Consider the following 17,927-nt stretch of genomic DNA (forward strand, 5'->3'; position numbering starts at 1 on the left):
CATAAGTAATTGAGTATAAGGCAGCCTGGAACAAAGGCTTTGTGGCACACAAAATGTTATTTTGTATGTGTGGGGGGTGGGGAAGCTAGGAAAGCTACAGAAAAGATGATTTCTGTTACACTTGGAGTGTTGCAGAGGATGACTCTCATCATCATAACCCTTTTGTCAGAATATATTTGGAAAGCTTTCTTACTTAAAAGTAAAAAACTTGAGCCTCCTATTTGCATATATTAAATTGCCAACTTGAGGGGTCACATAAGTGAATGGTTAGGAGTTTGGACTCCGGAGTCAGCCTACCTGAGATAACAGTATCTGGTACAGAGTAAGCATTATGCGTGACTATTGTGTATATTAATATGTGCAATTTTTTTTAGTATTTCAATAGAGAAAGAAAAGATTGATGAAAAATCTGAAACAGAAAAACTTTTAGAATACATCGAAGAAATAAGGTAATATGAAGAGTAGTTTTAAATTGGACTTTATTTTGTGGAACTGTGATGAATACATCATTTTCATCTCTTTTCATTTAATGTTCCCTATGCTTAAATAGATGTGCTCTTCAACATAATTTGTTTTAATGCAGTTGTGCATCAGATCAAGTGGAAAAATACAAGCTAGATATTGCCCAGTTAGAAGAAAATCTGAAAGAGAAGAATCATGAAGTTTTAAGCCTTAAGCAGTCTCTGGAGGAAAATGTTGCTCTATTGTCTAAACAAGTGGAAGACATGAATGCTAAATGCCAGCTGCTTGAAAAAGAAAAAGGTATTCCACTGTTTATAGTACTACTTTCTTTAGATAAGTACTACCGATGATATTTTTTAAAAGTACTGCTATGTTATAACAACTTTCTAAAATAATTATATAAACAACAAAAATTTTGTTCTATGTTTGGGAATTTTTGTCTTTTATGATATTTGTTGTCTGCTTATTTCAATATATTTCTTGTCTTGATTGAAATATATATGGTTGTGCAGTTCTTGACTTCCCCATTGGGTGGCCATTTAAAATTGGTAGATACATAGAACTAGGTTTGGGGGTTTTATTATATAATATACATACTATTTTATATATAGTAATCATACCAACTTCAGAGTTATTTTTCCCCCCTTTGGAAATACTTGATCTCTGTAACATGCTACAAAGCAGTATAGTGGAATATTATGGGAATCTGGGTTTCTCAAAGTTAATATTAGTATCTAATTACAGCATTGTTAATGTTTTCCCTTTTCTAGAAGACCTCATCAATAGGGACAGAGAACGGGATGAAAATCTAAACTCTGAGATACGAAACTTAAAAGAGAGGTCTGTTCTTAAACAACAAGAACACGAAGAGCTACAACAAAAAGTGTTGCAAATTGATTCACTTCTGCAACAAGAAAAGGTAGTTTACTACAATATTTTAAAACGCTAGTGCTTCTTTTAGGTAATACATTTCCCTGTATATCAGAAAACCTTTAAATTGTATATGTCCTTTGATCCAGCAATTCTACTTCTAGAATCTTATCCTGAGGAAATAATCGTGCCTATGCCACGTATTTAACTGCTGTTCACCACAGCGTTATTCATAATGTGAAAAAATTCAAGGAGCAGTTGAAGCAAAATAAGGAAATTGTTTAAAAAAATTTTTCAGCACATTCTTGTTGTAGATTACTACATCGGCATTTACAGTTCTATGGTAAAAGAGTGTCTAATTAGACAAGAAAGGAAACTGACAGTTATTTAAAATGCAGATTACATAAAGAACACTTTACATATCAATGAGGAAAAAAGGACAATTCACTAAAAAAAAAAAAAAATAGGCATAGGATGGAAATAAATAATTCTTAGAAGTAGAAATTCAGATAGCTTCGGGACTTCCCTGGCGGTCCAGTGATTAGGACTCCATGCTTCCACTGCAGGGGGCCCAGGTTCGATCCCTGGTCTGGGAACTAGGATCACACAAGCTGCATGGTGCAGCCAAAAAAATTTTAAAATTAAAAAAAAAAAAGAAATTCAGGTAGTCTGTAAACACGAGAAGATGCGCTACCTTAGTAGTAATCCAAGAAATAGAAATAATTTGTTTTTGTCACTTACAAGATTGGCACATATTAAAACATTTACTAATATGACACATTGGTGAGAGTTGGGCAAGCAGGCATTCACATGCACATGAAATTTTGTATCATTGGTCAATCTGCAACAACAAAGGAATTAAGTAGATCTGTATATATTGACTTGAAAAGATCTCAACTACTATTTTTATGATATTTTAAATGACCTTTGCATACACAGTATATATCATTTACACTTTAAGTATATAAATATATAGAAAAAGACCATAAGGCATAGAATACCAAACTAGTGGTTATCTCTGGAATGGGAAAACTAAGGTTAGAATACAAGTAGGCAATTTTCATTTTATTTGTAATGTTAAAATTTTTTCACAAGTGATTTATTTGTATTTATTTATTCATATTTACTCATGTTATATAACATTAAAATATTTTATATAACATTGAAATCATAGTACTCTTTTTATATAAATCATGAGAAAAATGATAAAAGTCAGTTGTAGAATATGATTTTGGTTTTCTAAGTGTGTGTGTGTGCGCGCGCGTGCGCACGTGTCTGTGTGTGTGTTGCGTAGGAAAAAAGACTGAAATAGCATTTACCATAATGTTAACAAAGTGTAGGATATAATCCATGGTAAAATAAATATGATATCTCTCTATTTTTCAAGTTTCCTGGAGGCTCTTGAATTTAGTGTCCATACTTCATCATCTGTACTTCTTTTTTGCCCTCAGTAAAACCTCACAAATCATTCAATTTAATTTAATTATTTATTAATTTTTCAAAAGCTTTCAAATTATTTTGATGGTTTTCTATTTGGATGCAGGAATTATCTTCTAGTCTTCAACAGAAGCTATGTTCTTTTCAAGAGGAAATGGTTAAAGAGAGGAATCTCTTTGAGGGAGAATTAAAGCAAGCACTGGATGAGCTAGATAAATTACAGCAAAAGGAGGAACAAGTTGAAAGCCTGGTCAAGCAATTGGAAGAAGAATCAGAATCTAGAGGTGAAGAACTAAAACTCATGGAAGAAAGACTGAAAGGGTTTGTATTAATAGGACTTCATTTTTATATATGACTTCAAATGTTGACAAGTGTTTTCTAGTACATTCTCTCAGGATTCTCACACCAATCGTGTGAGTGGTGAGGTTGGAATTATTTTACAAATAAGGGATAAACACAGACAGGTAAAGTACATGCACAGGATGTGCATATAAACAAGTATGACAGCCAAAGTCAGAAGCCATGCCCTTTCTTTATTTAAGGCCCAAGGTTTAACTAAAGAGAGTTTTAATAACCAAAATTTTGTATTCCTATACTGCTCTTATATTTTCTAAAAATTATTGGACATTAGCATTAGAATGATAACAGTTTTAGAAAAATATCCAAAATAATAAGATTCCCACCCTTTAATAAGAAACATTTCCATTTTTTGTCCATATATGCATCATAGTGTAAGTTATACTTTTAATTACCTCTTTTGAGGGAGCACAAACACTTCAGAAGTAACAATCAAAAAGCACAATGGGAAAAAAACAACCAGAACTGGGAAACATTCAAAAATAAAAAATTTGTCATTAAAAGTAGAAAGCCTGGGGCTTCCCTGGTGGCGCAGTGGTTAGGAATCCGCCTGCCAGTGCAGGGGACACGGATTCGAGCCCTGGTCTGGGAAGATCCCACATGCCATGGAGCAACTAAGCCCGTGCACCACAACTACTGAGCCCACGTGCCACAACTACTGAAGCCTGGGCACATAGAGCCTGTGCTCTGCAACAAGAGAAGCCACCACAGTGAGAAGCCTGTACACCACAGCAAAGAGCAGCCCCCGCTTGCTGCAACCAGAGAGAGCCCACGCGCAGTAACGAAGACCCAATGCAGCCAAAAATAAAATAAATTTATAAAAAAATAAGTAAATAAATAACCTCAGTCTCCAAAGCCAGAAAGAGGAGGAGGACAATTTCAGGTAGACAAAGCTAGTGGGTTTAAAAAAAAAAAAAAGTAGAAAGCGTAAGTTCTCATGCTTTTTTTTTTTTTTTAAACTCTTATTCCATACTATTTTCATCACATTATAGGTCCTTCTCCACTACATTTATTTAAATGGGTTGAGGGACTTCCCTGTTGGCGCAGTGGTTAAGAACCCACCTTCCAATGCAGGGGACAGGGGTTCGATCCCTGGTCAGGGGATTAGATCCCACATGCGTGCTGCAACTAAGAATTCACGTGCCACAACTAAGGATCTGCATGACACAACTAACAACCTACAACAAAGGAGCCCACCTGCTGCAACTAAGACCTGGCACAACCAAAATAAATAAAATAAAATAAAAATTACAAGTTTAAGTTGTTTAAAAAAAAGAGAGAGCGCTAATAAATACAAAAGGTATAAAAACAAAATAAAACAAAAATATCTGGGTTGATTCTTGAGTTCAATTTGTGAATAAATATTTGAATCCTTGGGATTTCAGCAGTAAAACATTTTCTAGCAAGGAACCATGGACTAGACATAAAGCTACAGAATTGCCACTTATTTCACAAGTGTGTATCTATCTCTTATTAGGTACTTTTGTTATTAATCTGTTTTCTTTTGTTACTGATTAAAAAAACACGAAAGTTTTCTCTATGCTTGCATTTTGGGGAACACTACCAAAGTGTACTTAGGGGGATTGTTCTATATTGCAACCAGCCTCAGGGAACAGGTACTTTAAGAAACTTGAGTGGATGATGTCAGTTTAGGAAAGAAAGATGAGATAATCATTTATTCTAACTCAACAAACTCAGTCCGGAGGTCAGGAGATAAGGATTTTATTCCTAGATCTGTTAACTAGTTGTGTGATTCTGAGCAAGACAATCTTAATTTCTTTTATTTTCTGTTTTATTAGATATAAAATAAAGGAGTTTTATGAGATCATTTCTAAGGTTCTTTCCAGCCTGGAAATTTCAAGCTTAAGAGAAAAACTTAGAAGTTGACAACGATTCCTCTAGGGGGCAGGAAAGAGAACATTTTTATTATAAACCCTTTAGTACTAGTTGATTGCTTTTAGCTGTGGTATATATTTTTTAAACCCTATACTCATTACAGAATGAATTTGATCAACTATCTTGTCTCAGTGTCCAACTTAGTCTGTAAGTGAATAATGCTTCTTACCTACAGTTTTTATTTGTTCTTTAAAAGATCTCTTATAAGCTCATATGCCTACCAAAAATGTTGTATCACCATTGTGGTAATATGTAATATTAATATTTTTTAAAATCTCTATAGTTTTATAGTATATATTTATAAAGATGTCTTAAAAGCCATTCTGTCTATGCAAAATAGTCTACTAAATAAGTTGTTGAATCTTTGGATAACAATTTATTATGTGGTAATTGGTGTAATCAAAATAAATCCACATAGTTCTGTAACTCTTTTTTCAAAAGAACTCTTAAAATGAAGTTAACTTAACTGTACCTAGTGTTCCTTAAATGTCTAAATGCAGAGAATTAAATTTTATTCAACCCTAGTGCTTTTTAACTGGTAATCCTTCACATTCTTTAGATTTGGCTGCTATCAAGATTTTCTTTCAGAGTCTTTTTAATCTACTTTCTTCCAAAAAAGTGTTTAAACTACCTACCTAAGTACGTATGATATGAAACGATAAGTAAGTAAATTAGGATGAAAACAGAAGTAAAATAAAAGCAGGAAAGATAAAATGAAGCTGTATGTAAATGAACAGGCTATTAGATGTAGGTCATAAATTTAGGTCTAAGCTGCCAGTATCTGATATAAACATGAAGATGTGGGATATATGATTCACAGTGTCAAAGGTAATCCTAGTCTCTTTCTGAGACTAATGATTTGCAGTTAGCATTTTATCTTTTAACTGTTCCTTTTTCTTAGGAAAGAAGCTGAACTGGAGAAAAGTAATGCTGCTCATGCTCAGACCACACTGCTTTTGCAGGAAAGGTATAACAGTACAGTGCAGAGCCTGAGAGATGTTACCGCTCAATTTGAAAGGTATTTGTATGGGGAGACTGCACTCTCGAACATACATGAGCAAGGAGGGGTGTTTACGTAGGAACATCTGTCCACAAAATAATCACAAAAATAAAACAATTGGTATTACTTTAAATTCCATAGTGTCCAATCATAAATGGGCATTTAATGTTACCTCGTATCTTAGAATATATAGTAATTTCCCTTTCCAACTACCCACTTCAAATTTCATGCATTCTCAGACCTTTGGCACTTCTGTCCGACTCTCCTGATGTCATCATTTTCCTCATGAAGAATACAAACGCTTTTATTTCCTCTTCATCAAACCTGTAAACGCACCTGCATCTATGCTCATCCCGTCTTCCTCCCACTTATTACAGATGAAGTATCTAATTCCTTTAACCTTCAGTGACCTCATGCTATCATTTATCCCTTGTCTCATAATTTTCAGCCTTTCTTCTAGAATTTTTCCAGTCAATATTAAATCATGTCAATATGCCTTCATCTTTAAAATACATTTTTAAAAAGTCTCTCTTTACCCCCCACTTCCTTCTGCAGTTATCCAATAACACCTGTCACTCCCAGCACCCTTCTTACCCCAAAATTCTACTCCTCTTCGTAGCCTTTTTTTTTCTTTGGCCGCGCAGTTTGTGAGATCTTAGTTCGCCCGACCAGGGATCGAACCCGTGCCCCCTGCAATGGAAGCGTGGAGTCCCAACCAACCACTGGACCACCAGCGAATTCCCCCCATCTTCTTCTTTTTTTTCTTTTAATTTATTTTATTGAAATATAGTTGATTTACAGTGTTGTGTTAATTTCTGCTGTATTGCAAAGTGATTTAGTTATACATATATATATACATTCCTTTTCATATTATTTTCCATTATGGCTTATCACAGGATATTGAATATAGTTCCCTGTGCTATACAGTAGGACCTTGTTGTTGATCCATCCTATATATAATAGTTTGCATCTCATAGCCCATCTTCTTGATAGAAGATTATATACTGTATCCACTTCTTCACTTCCTATTTTTCTCACTTGTTATTTTCCCTTTTTTTAAAGTTTATTTTGGAGGGGACTACAAGTTGCAAAGGATAATACAACAAATACCGATACATCACACAGTCTCACACCAAGAGTATATTAATGTTAACATTTTTACTTATTATATATACTTTATATAATTTGGGGGTAAGGGCTCTTCTTATATCTATTTTAGTATGTTCAACAAATAGAAAAGATATACAATGTATACATAAATTATAAAGCATAAAGGTAAAATTAACATGCATGAGCTCATAGAAGACAACCTACAGGATAAAAGATTTTCAACCACTTGGTATATATATGAGTTCTTCCACTATCCCATCTTCATGCCTTCATGCTTTCCTCCGACAGATAACACCATCTCAGAGTCTACATTGATTATTTCCTTGCTTTTTTTCCTGTATATAATTTTATAGCATGTATATCCATATGAATAATATATTATCTAATTTTGTTTTTTCCTGAACTTCACCAAAAATGTCATGTAGTGTATGCCATATCCTGGGACTTGCCCTTTCACTCTGCGTTAGGTATGTTTCTAGGATTGAATCACAGTGTTGCCAGTGTTCCTTCATGGTCACTGTTACAGAATATTTGATTTTATCAATCTACCACTATTTATCCATTCTCAGTTTGGGCTTTTGGGTTGTTTCACATTTCTTTCATTTTTTTAATAGTACTCAATGAATATTCTTGTGGTCTCCTAGTATACACGTGTAAGAATTTATCTAAAGTAATATTTAAGTGAATGTTCAACCTTAAAATTTAATGCCCAATCACTTTACAAAGTGGGTGTGAAAATCTACACTCCCACTAGTGATGTGTGAGTTCTCAATGATCTATCTCCCCTCCAAAACTTGTCAGACTTCATAAATTTTGCCAGTGTAATAAATGTAAAAGAGCTTTTTCTTATGGATGATTTATCTTTCCTTTTCTGTAACAAGCTTGTATGTGACTTTTTTTCATTTCTCTCTCATTTCATTTCTGTAATTTGTTGATTTGTAGTTTTTATCAGTGATATGGATTGCAAATATCTTCTCGCAAAGTGTGGCTTGTCTTTTCATTTTCTTTATGGTTTCTTCTTTTTTTTTTTAAAGCTTGTGTCTCACTACCTCTTTTCTTTATTAATTTTTATTTTTGGGGGGTAACATTTATATACAATATTGTATATGTTGTAGGTGTACAGTATCTTTTTCTGTTATACATATACATATATCTATTCATCTTTGGATTCTCTTCCCACGTAGGTTATTACAGAGTGTTGATAGACCTCCTTGGTATACATAGGTCCTTGCTGATTATCTATTTTTTTTCTTTATTTTTTTGGCTGCATCGGGTCTTAGGTGCAGCACGCAGGATCTTCATTGGGGCATGTGGGATCTTTCATTGCGGCATGCGGTCTCTTTGTTGCAGCGCTCGGGCTTCTCTCTAGTTTAGTGTGCAGGTTTTCTCTCTCTAGTTGTGGTGCCCGGGCTACAGGGTGGATGGGCTCTATAGTTGTGGCGCGCGGGCTCAAGAGTGTGTGGGCTCTGTAGTTTGCGGCACATGGGCTCTCTTGTTGAGGCATGCGACCTCAATAGTTGTGGCACTCGGGCTTAGTTGCCCCACGGCATATGGGATCTTAGTTCCCTGACCAGGGATCGAACCCGAGGCCCCTGCATTGGAAGGTGGATTCTTTACCACTGGACCATCAGGGAAGTGCCTATGGTTTCTTCTGATAAATAGAAATTCTTGATTTTAATGTGCTTAAGTTTACAAATTTTTATTGAACACGTTCACATCCAAAACTTCTTTCTATCCCAAGAACATAAAGATATTCACCTATTTTTTTTCTAAAAGTTCCAAAGTTTCACTTTTCATTTTTCCACCTAGAACTGATTTCTGTATGTGTAGTGATAAAGGGATAAAATTTACTTTTGTTTTCCCATATGGATAATCAATTGCCTAGTACCCATTCATTGACTAGTACCTTCTTTCCCCTGTGATCTGTTCCTACATCTGATATATTATGACATACATATATATACACACACATAATATATGTGAGTATATATATTTTAATTATAATTTATGCATGTCAACATGAATATGAATTATATAGATTAAATATATATATATAATTTTTAGTGCTATTCTCAACCCTGAAAAGCGATTTCCCTTCTTGCTATTTTAAAAAGTACTGCCTTAAGAAGTTTTCAACCATTCTATGATGTCACTCACCATCAGTATGCTAATAACATTAAAATTTATTTCTTCAAACCAGACCTATCCTTTCAGCTTCCTACCCATGTATCCAGCTTCCTCCTTGACTTCTGCAAGTAGATATCTCACTATCGTCTAACATTAACCTGACCAAAACAGCTCTTGATCTCCTTTCTACCTCTTTCTCCCTCTAGTTTCTCATTCTTGTTGAGCCCAGTCAGTGATATCTCCATCTTCTGAGTTTCTCGTTCCATAAATCTTAGAGTCATCTTGATCATTTTCTCTCCCCTTCTCCCAACATCCAATCTATTTCTTGAATTTTTCAATTCTGCCTCCAAAAGAGAGCTCATATCTTACCATTGCCAACTCCTTGGTTCAAGATTCTTTTACCACTCACCTGGGCTGAAAAATAATTGCCTTCTAGTTAATCCTCCAGTTTAGCATTCCTGCCCCTTCCCCAGTCAGTTCTCCACGTATCTCTAGAATAATCTACACACTTACTTAGAGACCTTTGAAGTCTCTCCTTTATCCCTCAGGTAATCCCACTCACTGTGCCCCACCAGTGATGACTGGCCTCATGCCTCTTGCTTCTGCCCCTGCCTCTCTTGTTCATTAGACTCCAGTCCCAGCTCTTTATGGACTGTGTTCTACCTGTCTCTGAGCACATATGCATCTTTTCCCTCTGAAATACTTGTCCCCAACTGGCTAGCTAAATCCTTCCTATCCATCATGTCTCAGCTTAACTGTAAATTCCTCAGAAAGGCCTCTTCCATTTCTATCAGCTAATCAGCTAAGATGTTCTGTAGTTTTCCTTCAAAACACTTACTACAAATTTAATTATATATATTTATTTTTCCTTTTTTTTTTTTTTTGCAAAGACCTGTGGGGGCATTTTTTTCCCTCTCTTACCCACAGGATGATAAAGTCTGTGACAATAGGTGGAAGGATGTGTGGGCTTTTTGTTTGGGGATAATTTCGATGTTTGGTAGTTGATTTCTTTGCATCTCTAGGCCTAGTTTCCGCACATAGTAGGCACTTGACTCTTTAAATGAACAGCATGTGTCATATAAGTTCATATAAGTACTGACTTCAAAACACTGAATTCTTACCTATGCAAATGCAAAAATAGATAAGATTTTATTTGTTTTACCTAAAAGCAGCAGTCGCCAACCTTTTTGGCACCAGGGACTGGTTTCATGGAAGACAGTTTTTCCATGGGGTTGGGACTGGGAGGGGCGGGGCTGTGGTTCAGGCAGTAATGCCAGTGATGGGGAGTGGCAGATGAAGCTTCACTAGCTCGCCCCGCAGCTCACCTCCTGCTGTGCGGCCCTATTCCTAACAGGCTGCAGACCGCTGCCGGTCCACGGGCCAGGGGTTGGGGACCCCTGCCTAAAAGTGCATAAAATATAAGCTAATCAGCTATAGGTTTGTCCTGCATACAGCAATTAGAAAAATCCTTTAACCTTTTTTCTTTTTTATAAGCTATAAAGCATCAGCAGCAAGTGAGATAGAAGATCTTAAGGTGGAGAACATGTCACTTCACGAAAAAGTGGCCAAGGCTGAGAAAAGTGCAGAGGATGTTCAGCATGAGATATTGGCAACTGAGAATGCAAATCAAGAATATACAAGGTATTGGGGAAAAATAAAACCTGGTGACATCTGTGACCTGAGAACCATTAAGACAATTTAATGTCGTTGAAAGCCAGCTACTAAGTGACGCAGGAAACTGTAGTCCCATGGCTTGCTTTGTGTGATCTTCAATTGCAAATTAAGAATTTACACAGTTAAAAAAGTACAGTTCTTGATAGTTGCTTGAGTTAAAGAAACTAAAATGGCTGTAAATTGTTTAGTGGACTCTTCTCTCTCAAACCCAAGGATGCTTCTAGATCTGCAGACCAAATCAACACTTAAAGAAGCAGAAGTTAAAGAAATCACAGTTTCTTCTCTTAAAAAAATAACTGATTTGCAGAACCAACTCAAGCAACAAGGCGAAGACTTTAAGAAACAACTGGAAAAGGGAGAAGCAAGGTAATTTAGGTTTAGAACCGAAATGCCATGTGTCTCAGTTATTTTTTTTAGTATACTATGGTTTAAAATTTAATTTTCCCTTACAGAAAAGCTGGAAAAGAAAAATCAATGGCAGAATTAACTGAGGAAATGAATAAGTGGCGTCTCCTCTATGAAGAATTATATAATAAAACAAAACCTTTTCAGGTCTGTCAATTAGGCCTTAGCTTACTTGTATTTAAGAATTCATGTTGTTCCCTGTCAGTCATGAAAGTGACATGGTTCTTCTGAAAGATCATTTTGCTGTGCCTTTACAGTAACAATTTAACTTCCTATTTTAAAAAGCCTATAAATTTTATTGCATTATTATGCATACTTTTTTTTCTTTTTTTTGGCTGCCTTGGGTCTTCGTTGCTGTGTGTGCGCTTTCTCTAGTTACTTCCCCTTTAGGGAAGTCCCTAAAAGGTAAATTTTAAGCCTATAAAGATTACATTAAAAAAATGTATACATAGGGACTTCCCTGGTGGCGCAGTGGTTAACAATCCGCCTGCCAATGCAGGGGACGTGGGTTCGAGCCCTGGTCTGGGAAGATCCCACATGCCGTGGAACAACTAAGCCCGTGTGCCACAACTACTGAGCCCACGCACCTACAGCCCATGCTTCTCAACAAGAGAAACCACCGCAAAGAAGAGCAGCCCCTGCTCACCGCAACTAGAGAAAGCCCGTGTGTAGCAACGAAGACCCAAGGCAGCCAAAACTGAAACTAAAAATTTTTAAATTACCTTTTAATAAGCTTCTTAAAGTTAATAGCTTAGAAGGCTCTGCTGATGTGAACTTTTGATCATTAAGCTATGTAAATTTGTGACACTTACTTTGTTATGATTTTTTTTCAGTGTTTCTCTAATACGCTGATCATAAAAGGATAAATGCTAATCTTGGTAGTTAAATAGAGTCAGAAGACAGTATTAGTTATAATGGGGTGATGTGGCTGATACAGATTAGGCTGGCTAGCAGGGCTTCTTTCCTCATTTCTTTCCCTCTGTTTTAATAATGATCTTTGAAATGAAAAACAACTTGTTTTAAAAAGAGTCAATTTTAAAAAAAAAAAGGTCAATTTATGGAGAACCCTAAGAGTAAGTCAGCATAATGTTTTTTTTATCTTTTGCCTTTTTATTTTCTTTCACTTTAGTTGTACTTATAGTTTATATGAGTCAAGTAAGATTTAGCAGGTTTAAATCTTAACTTTATAAAAAAATGTATTTTTCAGCTACAACTGGATGCATTTGAAGCAGAGAAACAGGCTTTGTTGAATGAACATGGTGCAGCTCAGGAACAGCTAAATAAACTAAGAGATTCGTATGCTAAATTATTGGGTCATCAGAATCTAAAGCAAAAAATCAAGCATGTTGTGAAATTGAAAGATGAAAATAGCCAACTCAAATCGGTTTGTAAAATCACATTTAGTTCTGTTGATATTGATATTGGGGTGGGGTGGGTTTTATTTTATTAGGGTAGTGCTGACCTCATAAAATGAGCTGGGAAGTGTTTCCTCCTTTCCGTTTTTTTGGAATAGTTTGTGAATAACTCGTATTAATTCTTTATTGAATGTGTAGTAGAATTCAGTGGTAAAGTCATCTGGACCTGGGCTTTTCTTTGTGGGTGGTTTTTGATTGCTAGTTTAATCTATTTGCTTATTAGAGGTCTATCAGATTGACTATTTCTTTTTGAGACAGTTTCAGGAGTTTGTGGATTTCTTGGAACTTGTTCATTTCATTTTAGTTATTTGATTTGTTGGTATACAATTGTTCATAATATTCCCTTACAATCCTTTTTATTTTAGTAATATCAGTAGTAATGTCCCCTCTTTCATTTCTGATTCTAGTAATTTGAGTATACTCCCTTTTTTTAGTTCCTTTACTTCTGCGAACATGTTTATAATGGCTTTAAAATCTTTTTTGGATAAATTCAATATCCGATTACTCTCTTGGACAGTTTTTGTTGCCTGCTTTTTCCCAGTATATAGGTCATGCTTTCCTGTTTGCATACTTTGTAATTTTTTGTTGGAAAATAGATGTTTTAGGTAAGATGTGGTAGCACCTCTGGGTACTACTATCCCTTTCCAGGTATGTTATTATTTCTTATTTAGTGAAGTGTATTCCTCCTCCCCAGCCCCAGTAGTTTGTGCCTCTGATGTTGCTACTGAGGAAGGTTCAGTTTGGGGTGTGCCCACAGTCACCTGAGATGACTTTGGTTTTGGTAAGGCTGTCTTCCTCTCTCCCCAAACACTCATAGCTGCTGGCTTATCCCTCTGTTATTTTCAACAATGCCCTGGGGCATAATAAGTTGCTGTACAGACTAATCCAATCTAATTCTGGCTCCTTTGTTGGAATTGTGTCTTATGTCAGTACTCCAGGAGGGCTCCTCCCTCTCGTCTCATTCAGCAGTTCTCCTCTACAAAACAGACAGCCTACCATTTAGCCTACATTTTTTTTTTTTTTTTTTTTTTTTTGCGGTACGCGGGCCTGTCACTGTTGTGGCCTCTCCTGTTGCGGAGCACAGGCTCCGGACGCACAGGCTCAGCAGCCATGGCTCATGGGCCCAGCCGCTCTGCGGCATGTGGAATCTTCCCGGACCGGGGCACGAACCTGTGTCCCCTGCATCGGCAGGCAGACTCTCAACCACTGCGCCACCAGGGAAGTCCTAGCCTACATTTTGAATCACTTTCCAGTTCCCTTGCACTACAAACTCTACTATTCTATTTTTTTTTTTTTTTTTTTTTTTTTTTTGGCTGCATTGGGTCTTCATTGCTGCGCATGGGCTTTCTCTAGTTGCGGCGAACAGGGCCTACTCGTCGTTGCAGTTCATGGGTTTCTTATTGTGGTGGCTTCTCTTGTTGCAGAGCACAGGCTCTAGACACATGGGCTTCAGTAGTTGTGGCACACGGGCTCAGTAGTTGTGGCTCACAGGCTTAGTTGCTCTGCGGCACGTGGGATCTTCCCGGACCAGGGCTTGAACCCGTGTCCCTGCATTGGCAGGTGGATTCTTAACCACTGCGCCACCAGGGAAGTCCCTCTACTGTTCTTGAGAGCACCCTTCAGCTTGAACTTCTCTAAGCTCTGTTGCAAGTGAAGTCAGATCCTTTGGGAATAAATTAGGAGCTCTGTGTTTTATAGCCTGCTTCTCCCACCAGGCAAAATTTCTGAGCCCAGGCTTCAGAGCTGGATTTGCGGACAATGGCAAGCTTTTCTCTGAATGACACCTCTGTCCCAGTAGCTAGATGCTCAGTAGACTTGGGGGGAGAGAGAGATGGGGAGCACCCTGAGGTTCTCTCACCTTGCCTCTCTTGGTTTGAAACCATTGTCACATGAGCCAGGGAAAGGGTGATCAGGGTCTCAGTATTTTCAGCACTGTGCACCTGAGATAAGGCCTCCATTCCTTGGAAGAAAAGACCCTCCACCTCTCAACAACATTTGCTGTGGTTCAGAGCAACAGGTAGCTGGGGGGCAAGATGAGAGATGCTGATGTCCTGCTCCTCCTGGCAGGAAAAGCCTCTGACTGAGAGCTAGGGAAAGAGGGAGCCCTGTGCACTTGGCTGCAAGGGTCTGATGTAAAGTCTTTGCTTCGCTAAGCAGGGATTGGAGAGAAAGGGAACAGGACTGGTTCAAACACAATAGACCGCTGCCTTTTTTAACCACCTTTTTGTGGATCTGCTTGAATAAATATTTCTTCACTTGCTGTTTCACCTTAAGACCATTTTCAGAGGCTTTAATTGGTTGCCTTTTTATAATTTTTTATATCACTAGGGAACAGGTCAGCAGAGCTTCTCATGATATCATGCTTGTAGTGGATCTCAGCATTTAATTTGGTGTTGAACTTTTATCAGAAACATAGCTTTGTATCTGTAGAGGGACAAGAAGATTTAAATGACTTGTCTTCTTTGTCGCAGCTGTTCAAAGTCATTTTGTAATTTATAGTCTGAAAGCCTATATCTAGTAGGCTTTTGCCATTAAGTTTCGAAAAATGAACAACTTTGGAATTGTCGGTAACATTGGTAATGTATTTCACCAACGTGATCTTCAATAATTATTTATTGACTGTATTTTTTCTTATATAGGAGGTGTCAAAACTCCGCGCTCAACTTGCTAAAAGAAAACAACATGAAACAAAACTTCAGGAGGAATTGAATAAAGTTCTGGGTATCAAACACTTTGATCCTTCAAAGTCTTTTCTTCATGAAAGTAAAGAAAATTTTGTTCTCAAAACCCCGCTAAAAGAAGGTAAGAAATGAATAAATGTCCATAAGTCTCATCTTCCTTTGGATTTCCTTTCACAGCATTGAGCAAGTTATCCATCTTTGTGAAAATTTGTTAACAGTTTCCGATATAAAAGAAATTCTTACTGAGATTTTTTGTATAAAATGCCTTTTCTTTCCTGCTTCCATACTCTCTATTCTCCATTTCTTCAAATCCCATCTGTCCTTCAAGCCCAGCTCAAGTTATATCTTCCTTGAAACCTTGTCTGACTTTTTTGCTCCTACCCACCCACTACCAGAGTTAATCCCTCTATCATACCCTTGGCATTTTTTTTTTTTTGCGGTCCGCGGACCTCTCACTGTTGTGGCCTCTCCCACTGCGGAGCACAGGCTCCGGACGCGCAGGCTCAGCGGCCACGGCTCACAAGCCCAGCCGCTCTGCGGCACGAGGGATCCTCTCGGACCGGGGCACGAACCCGTGTCCCCTGCATCGGCAGGCGGACTCCCAACCACTGTGTCACCGGGGAAGCCCCCCACTTGGCATTTTTAACCTAAATGTCCAATTTGTAATTTTGAAGAAGTAGATTTTCCTTCTTTCTTGACTACAAATCTCTGTATCTTTGACAATAAACTGAAATTGGCTGAAATAGTGAATGAAGAAATATAAATAAAATTATGCTAAAGAGTGCACACATTGCTTCATCTGCTTTAGAGAAGATAGAAGGTGCCTGTTTTTAGTTCATAATGACTGATGAATTCATTTTAATTTAGAAAACTAACACTGCTGTTTAATACTCCTTTCAGGCAATACAAACTGCTCCTAAGCTCTTAATGGAGTTTCAAGAATCATGCAAGTAAACATCTGAAAAGCCTGTTGAAGATTATTTGATTCTTATTATTTTTATTGTTATTGTTGCTACTTTTGTTGTTATTATTGTTTGTAATGAATATTTTTAAATCTCGTATTTAATAGTAACTTCCTCTCCTTACATATGTGAAAGGAAGTTCAGAATTTTTACATTTACTAAGTGTCTCTGACATTTTAGTTTCTATTGTCAGTATTTCTTCCTTGATGCTCACCCTTATTACCTCATTCTAAACCTTCTGACAGGCTTTCCAGCTTTGCAGCTCATCCCATCAAATCAATATTCTTTTAAAAATGCTGACTCTCAAACTATTATTTCTGTATTCTGAAACCTTAGGTGGTTTCAAGACTCTAATCCCCAGGTTTTTTAGTTTGATATTGGAGGCCTTGTCTAATCTGAACCTTACGGGCTAAAATACCTTGGCTTGGGCTTGCCTCTATTTTGATTCTCCTAATAATGTTCGTTCTGTCCTGCCCATCATCCATTTATACAGTTCAAGTAAGAAATAAAGGTGTGCTTAATTCTGTAGCAACCTCTTTATCTCTTACCAAAGTCACTGAGTTGGTTAATAATTTATGGATTCCTAGACCCCATCCCAGTCCTCCTAAATTAAAATCTGGGATTTGGTCTGAAAATCTGCATTTTTAACAAACTGCGGTTAATTCTTAGAAACTCTGCTCATAACCTCTTTAGGGAATTTGTCTTATGCTACTTGGCATCTGCCTGATTCCTGGGTGTTTGATTTATATTTAAGTAATATGAAATAAAATCACACATTAAGTCATTGACCCAATTATACAACTTGTATTATATGAAGTTACGTTAATCCTTCTATTTAAGCTGTGTTTATTGTCTGTGCCCTCCCCTCCCCAACTTGTCTCCAGAATCACTAATGGTAATATACTACTTAGAAAGTGGTCATTCTCCATCTAAAATATCTGATTAACACAGTTGGTATGATATTATAGTCCATCTTTTTTGTAATGTTGCCCCATTGATGGACCAACAGAGACTATTACAGTAAGAATAACTTTTCATAATAAATTATTTTATTAGATATTAATACATAATTAAGTTCAGAGGAAATGTAGAAATTAGAAAAATTGTCTAATAAAATGAAATAATTCAGGGCTTCCTTGGTGGCGCAGTGGTTGAGAGTCCTCCTGCCGATGCAGGGGACACGGGTTCGTGCCCTGGTCTGGGAAGATTCCACATGCCGCAGAGCCATGGCCGCTGAGCCTGTGCGTCTGGATCCTGTGCTCTGCAACGGGAGAGGCCACAACAGTGAGAGGCCCGCGTACCGCAAAAAAAAAAAAGAAAGAATTCAAGACTTCTGCTTTTAGCCAAGATGGAGTAACAGCAATCAGATTTATTGCTCCTCCTCCTACCCTACACACACACACACACACACCCCTAAAACTATCCAAAATGACAAAATATAGAAAAGAATGATTTTCAAGATGCTAGATATGAAATAAGAAACACAACAATCCCTTAGAGTTTAGGAAAATCAAGGTGAACCCTACAGTTG

The 17,927-nt window shown here is 37.0% G+C and overlaps 1 protein-coding gene across 1 annotated transcript in view; it reads left to right on the forward strand.

Moving 5' to 3' along the window:
• Nucleotides 1-16,447, forward strand: part of HMMR (hyaluronan mediated motility receptor) — a 28,548-nt gene extending 12,101 nt beyond the window's left edge. Inside the window, exons 8-18 of the mRNA XM_030841241.2 lie at nt 375-449; nt 584-762; nt 1,233-1,381; nt 2,876-3,090; nt 5,924-6,040; nt 10,754-10,900; nt 11,147-11,299; nt 11,386-11,485; nt 12,546-12,722; nt 15,393-15,555; nt 16,335-16,447. Of these exons, the coding sequence (XP_030697101.1) occupies nt 375-449; nt 584-762; nt 1,233-1,381; nt 2,876-3,090; nt 5,924-6,040; nt 10,754-10,900; nt 11,147-11,299; nt 11,386-11,485; nt 12,546-12,722; nt 15,393-15,555; nt 16,335-16,354 (1,495 nt within the window). The 3' untranslated portion in view covers nt 16,355-16,447. The remainder of the gene's footprint in view (nt 1-374; nt 450-583; nt 763-1,232; nt 1,382-2,875; nt 3,091-5,923; nt 6,041-10,753; nt 10,901-11,146; nt 11,300-11,385; nt 11,486-12,545; nt 12,723-15,392; nt 15,556-16,334) is intronic.
• The last annotated feature ends 1,480 nt before the right edge of the window (nt 16,448-17,927 follow it).

Source organism: Globicephala melas, chromosome 3 (genome assembly GCF_963455315.2).
Source record: "Globicephala melas chromosome 3, mGloMel1.2, whole genome shotgun sequence".
Classification (NCBI taxonomy): domain Eukaryota; kingdom Metazoa; phylum Chordata; class Mammalia; order Artiodactyla; family Delphinidae; genus Globicephala; species Globicephala melas.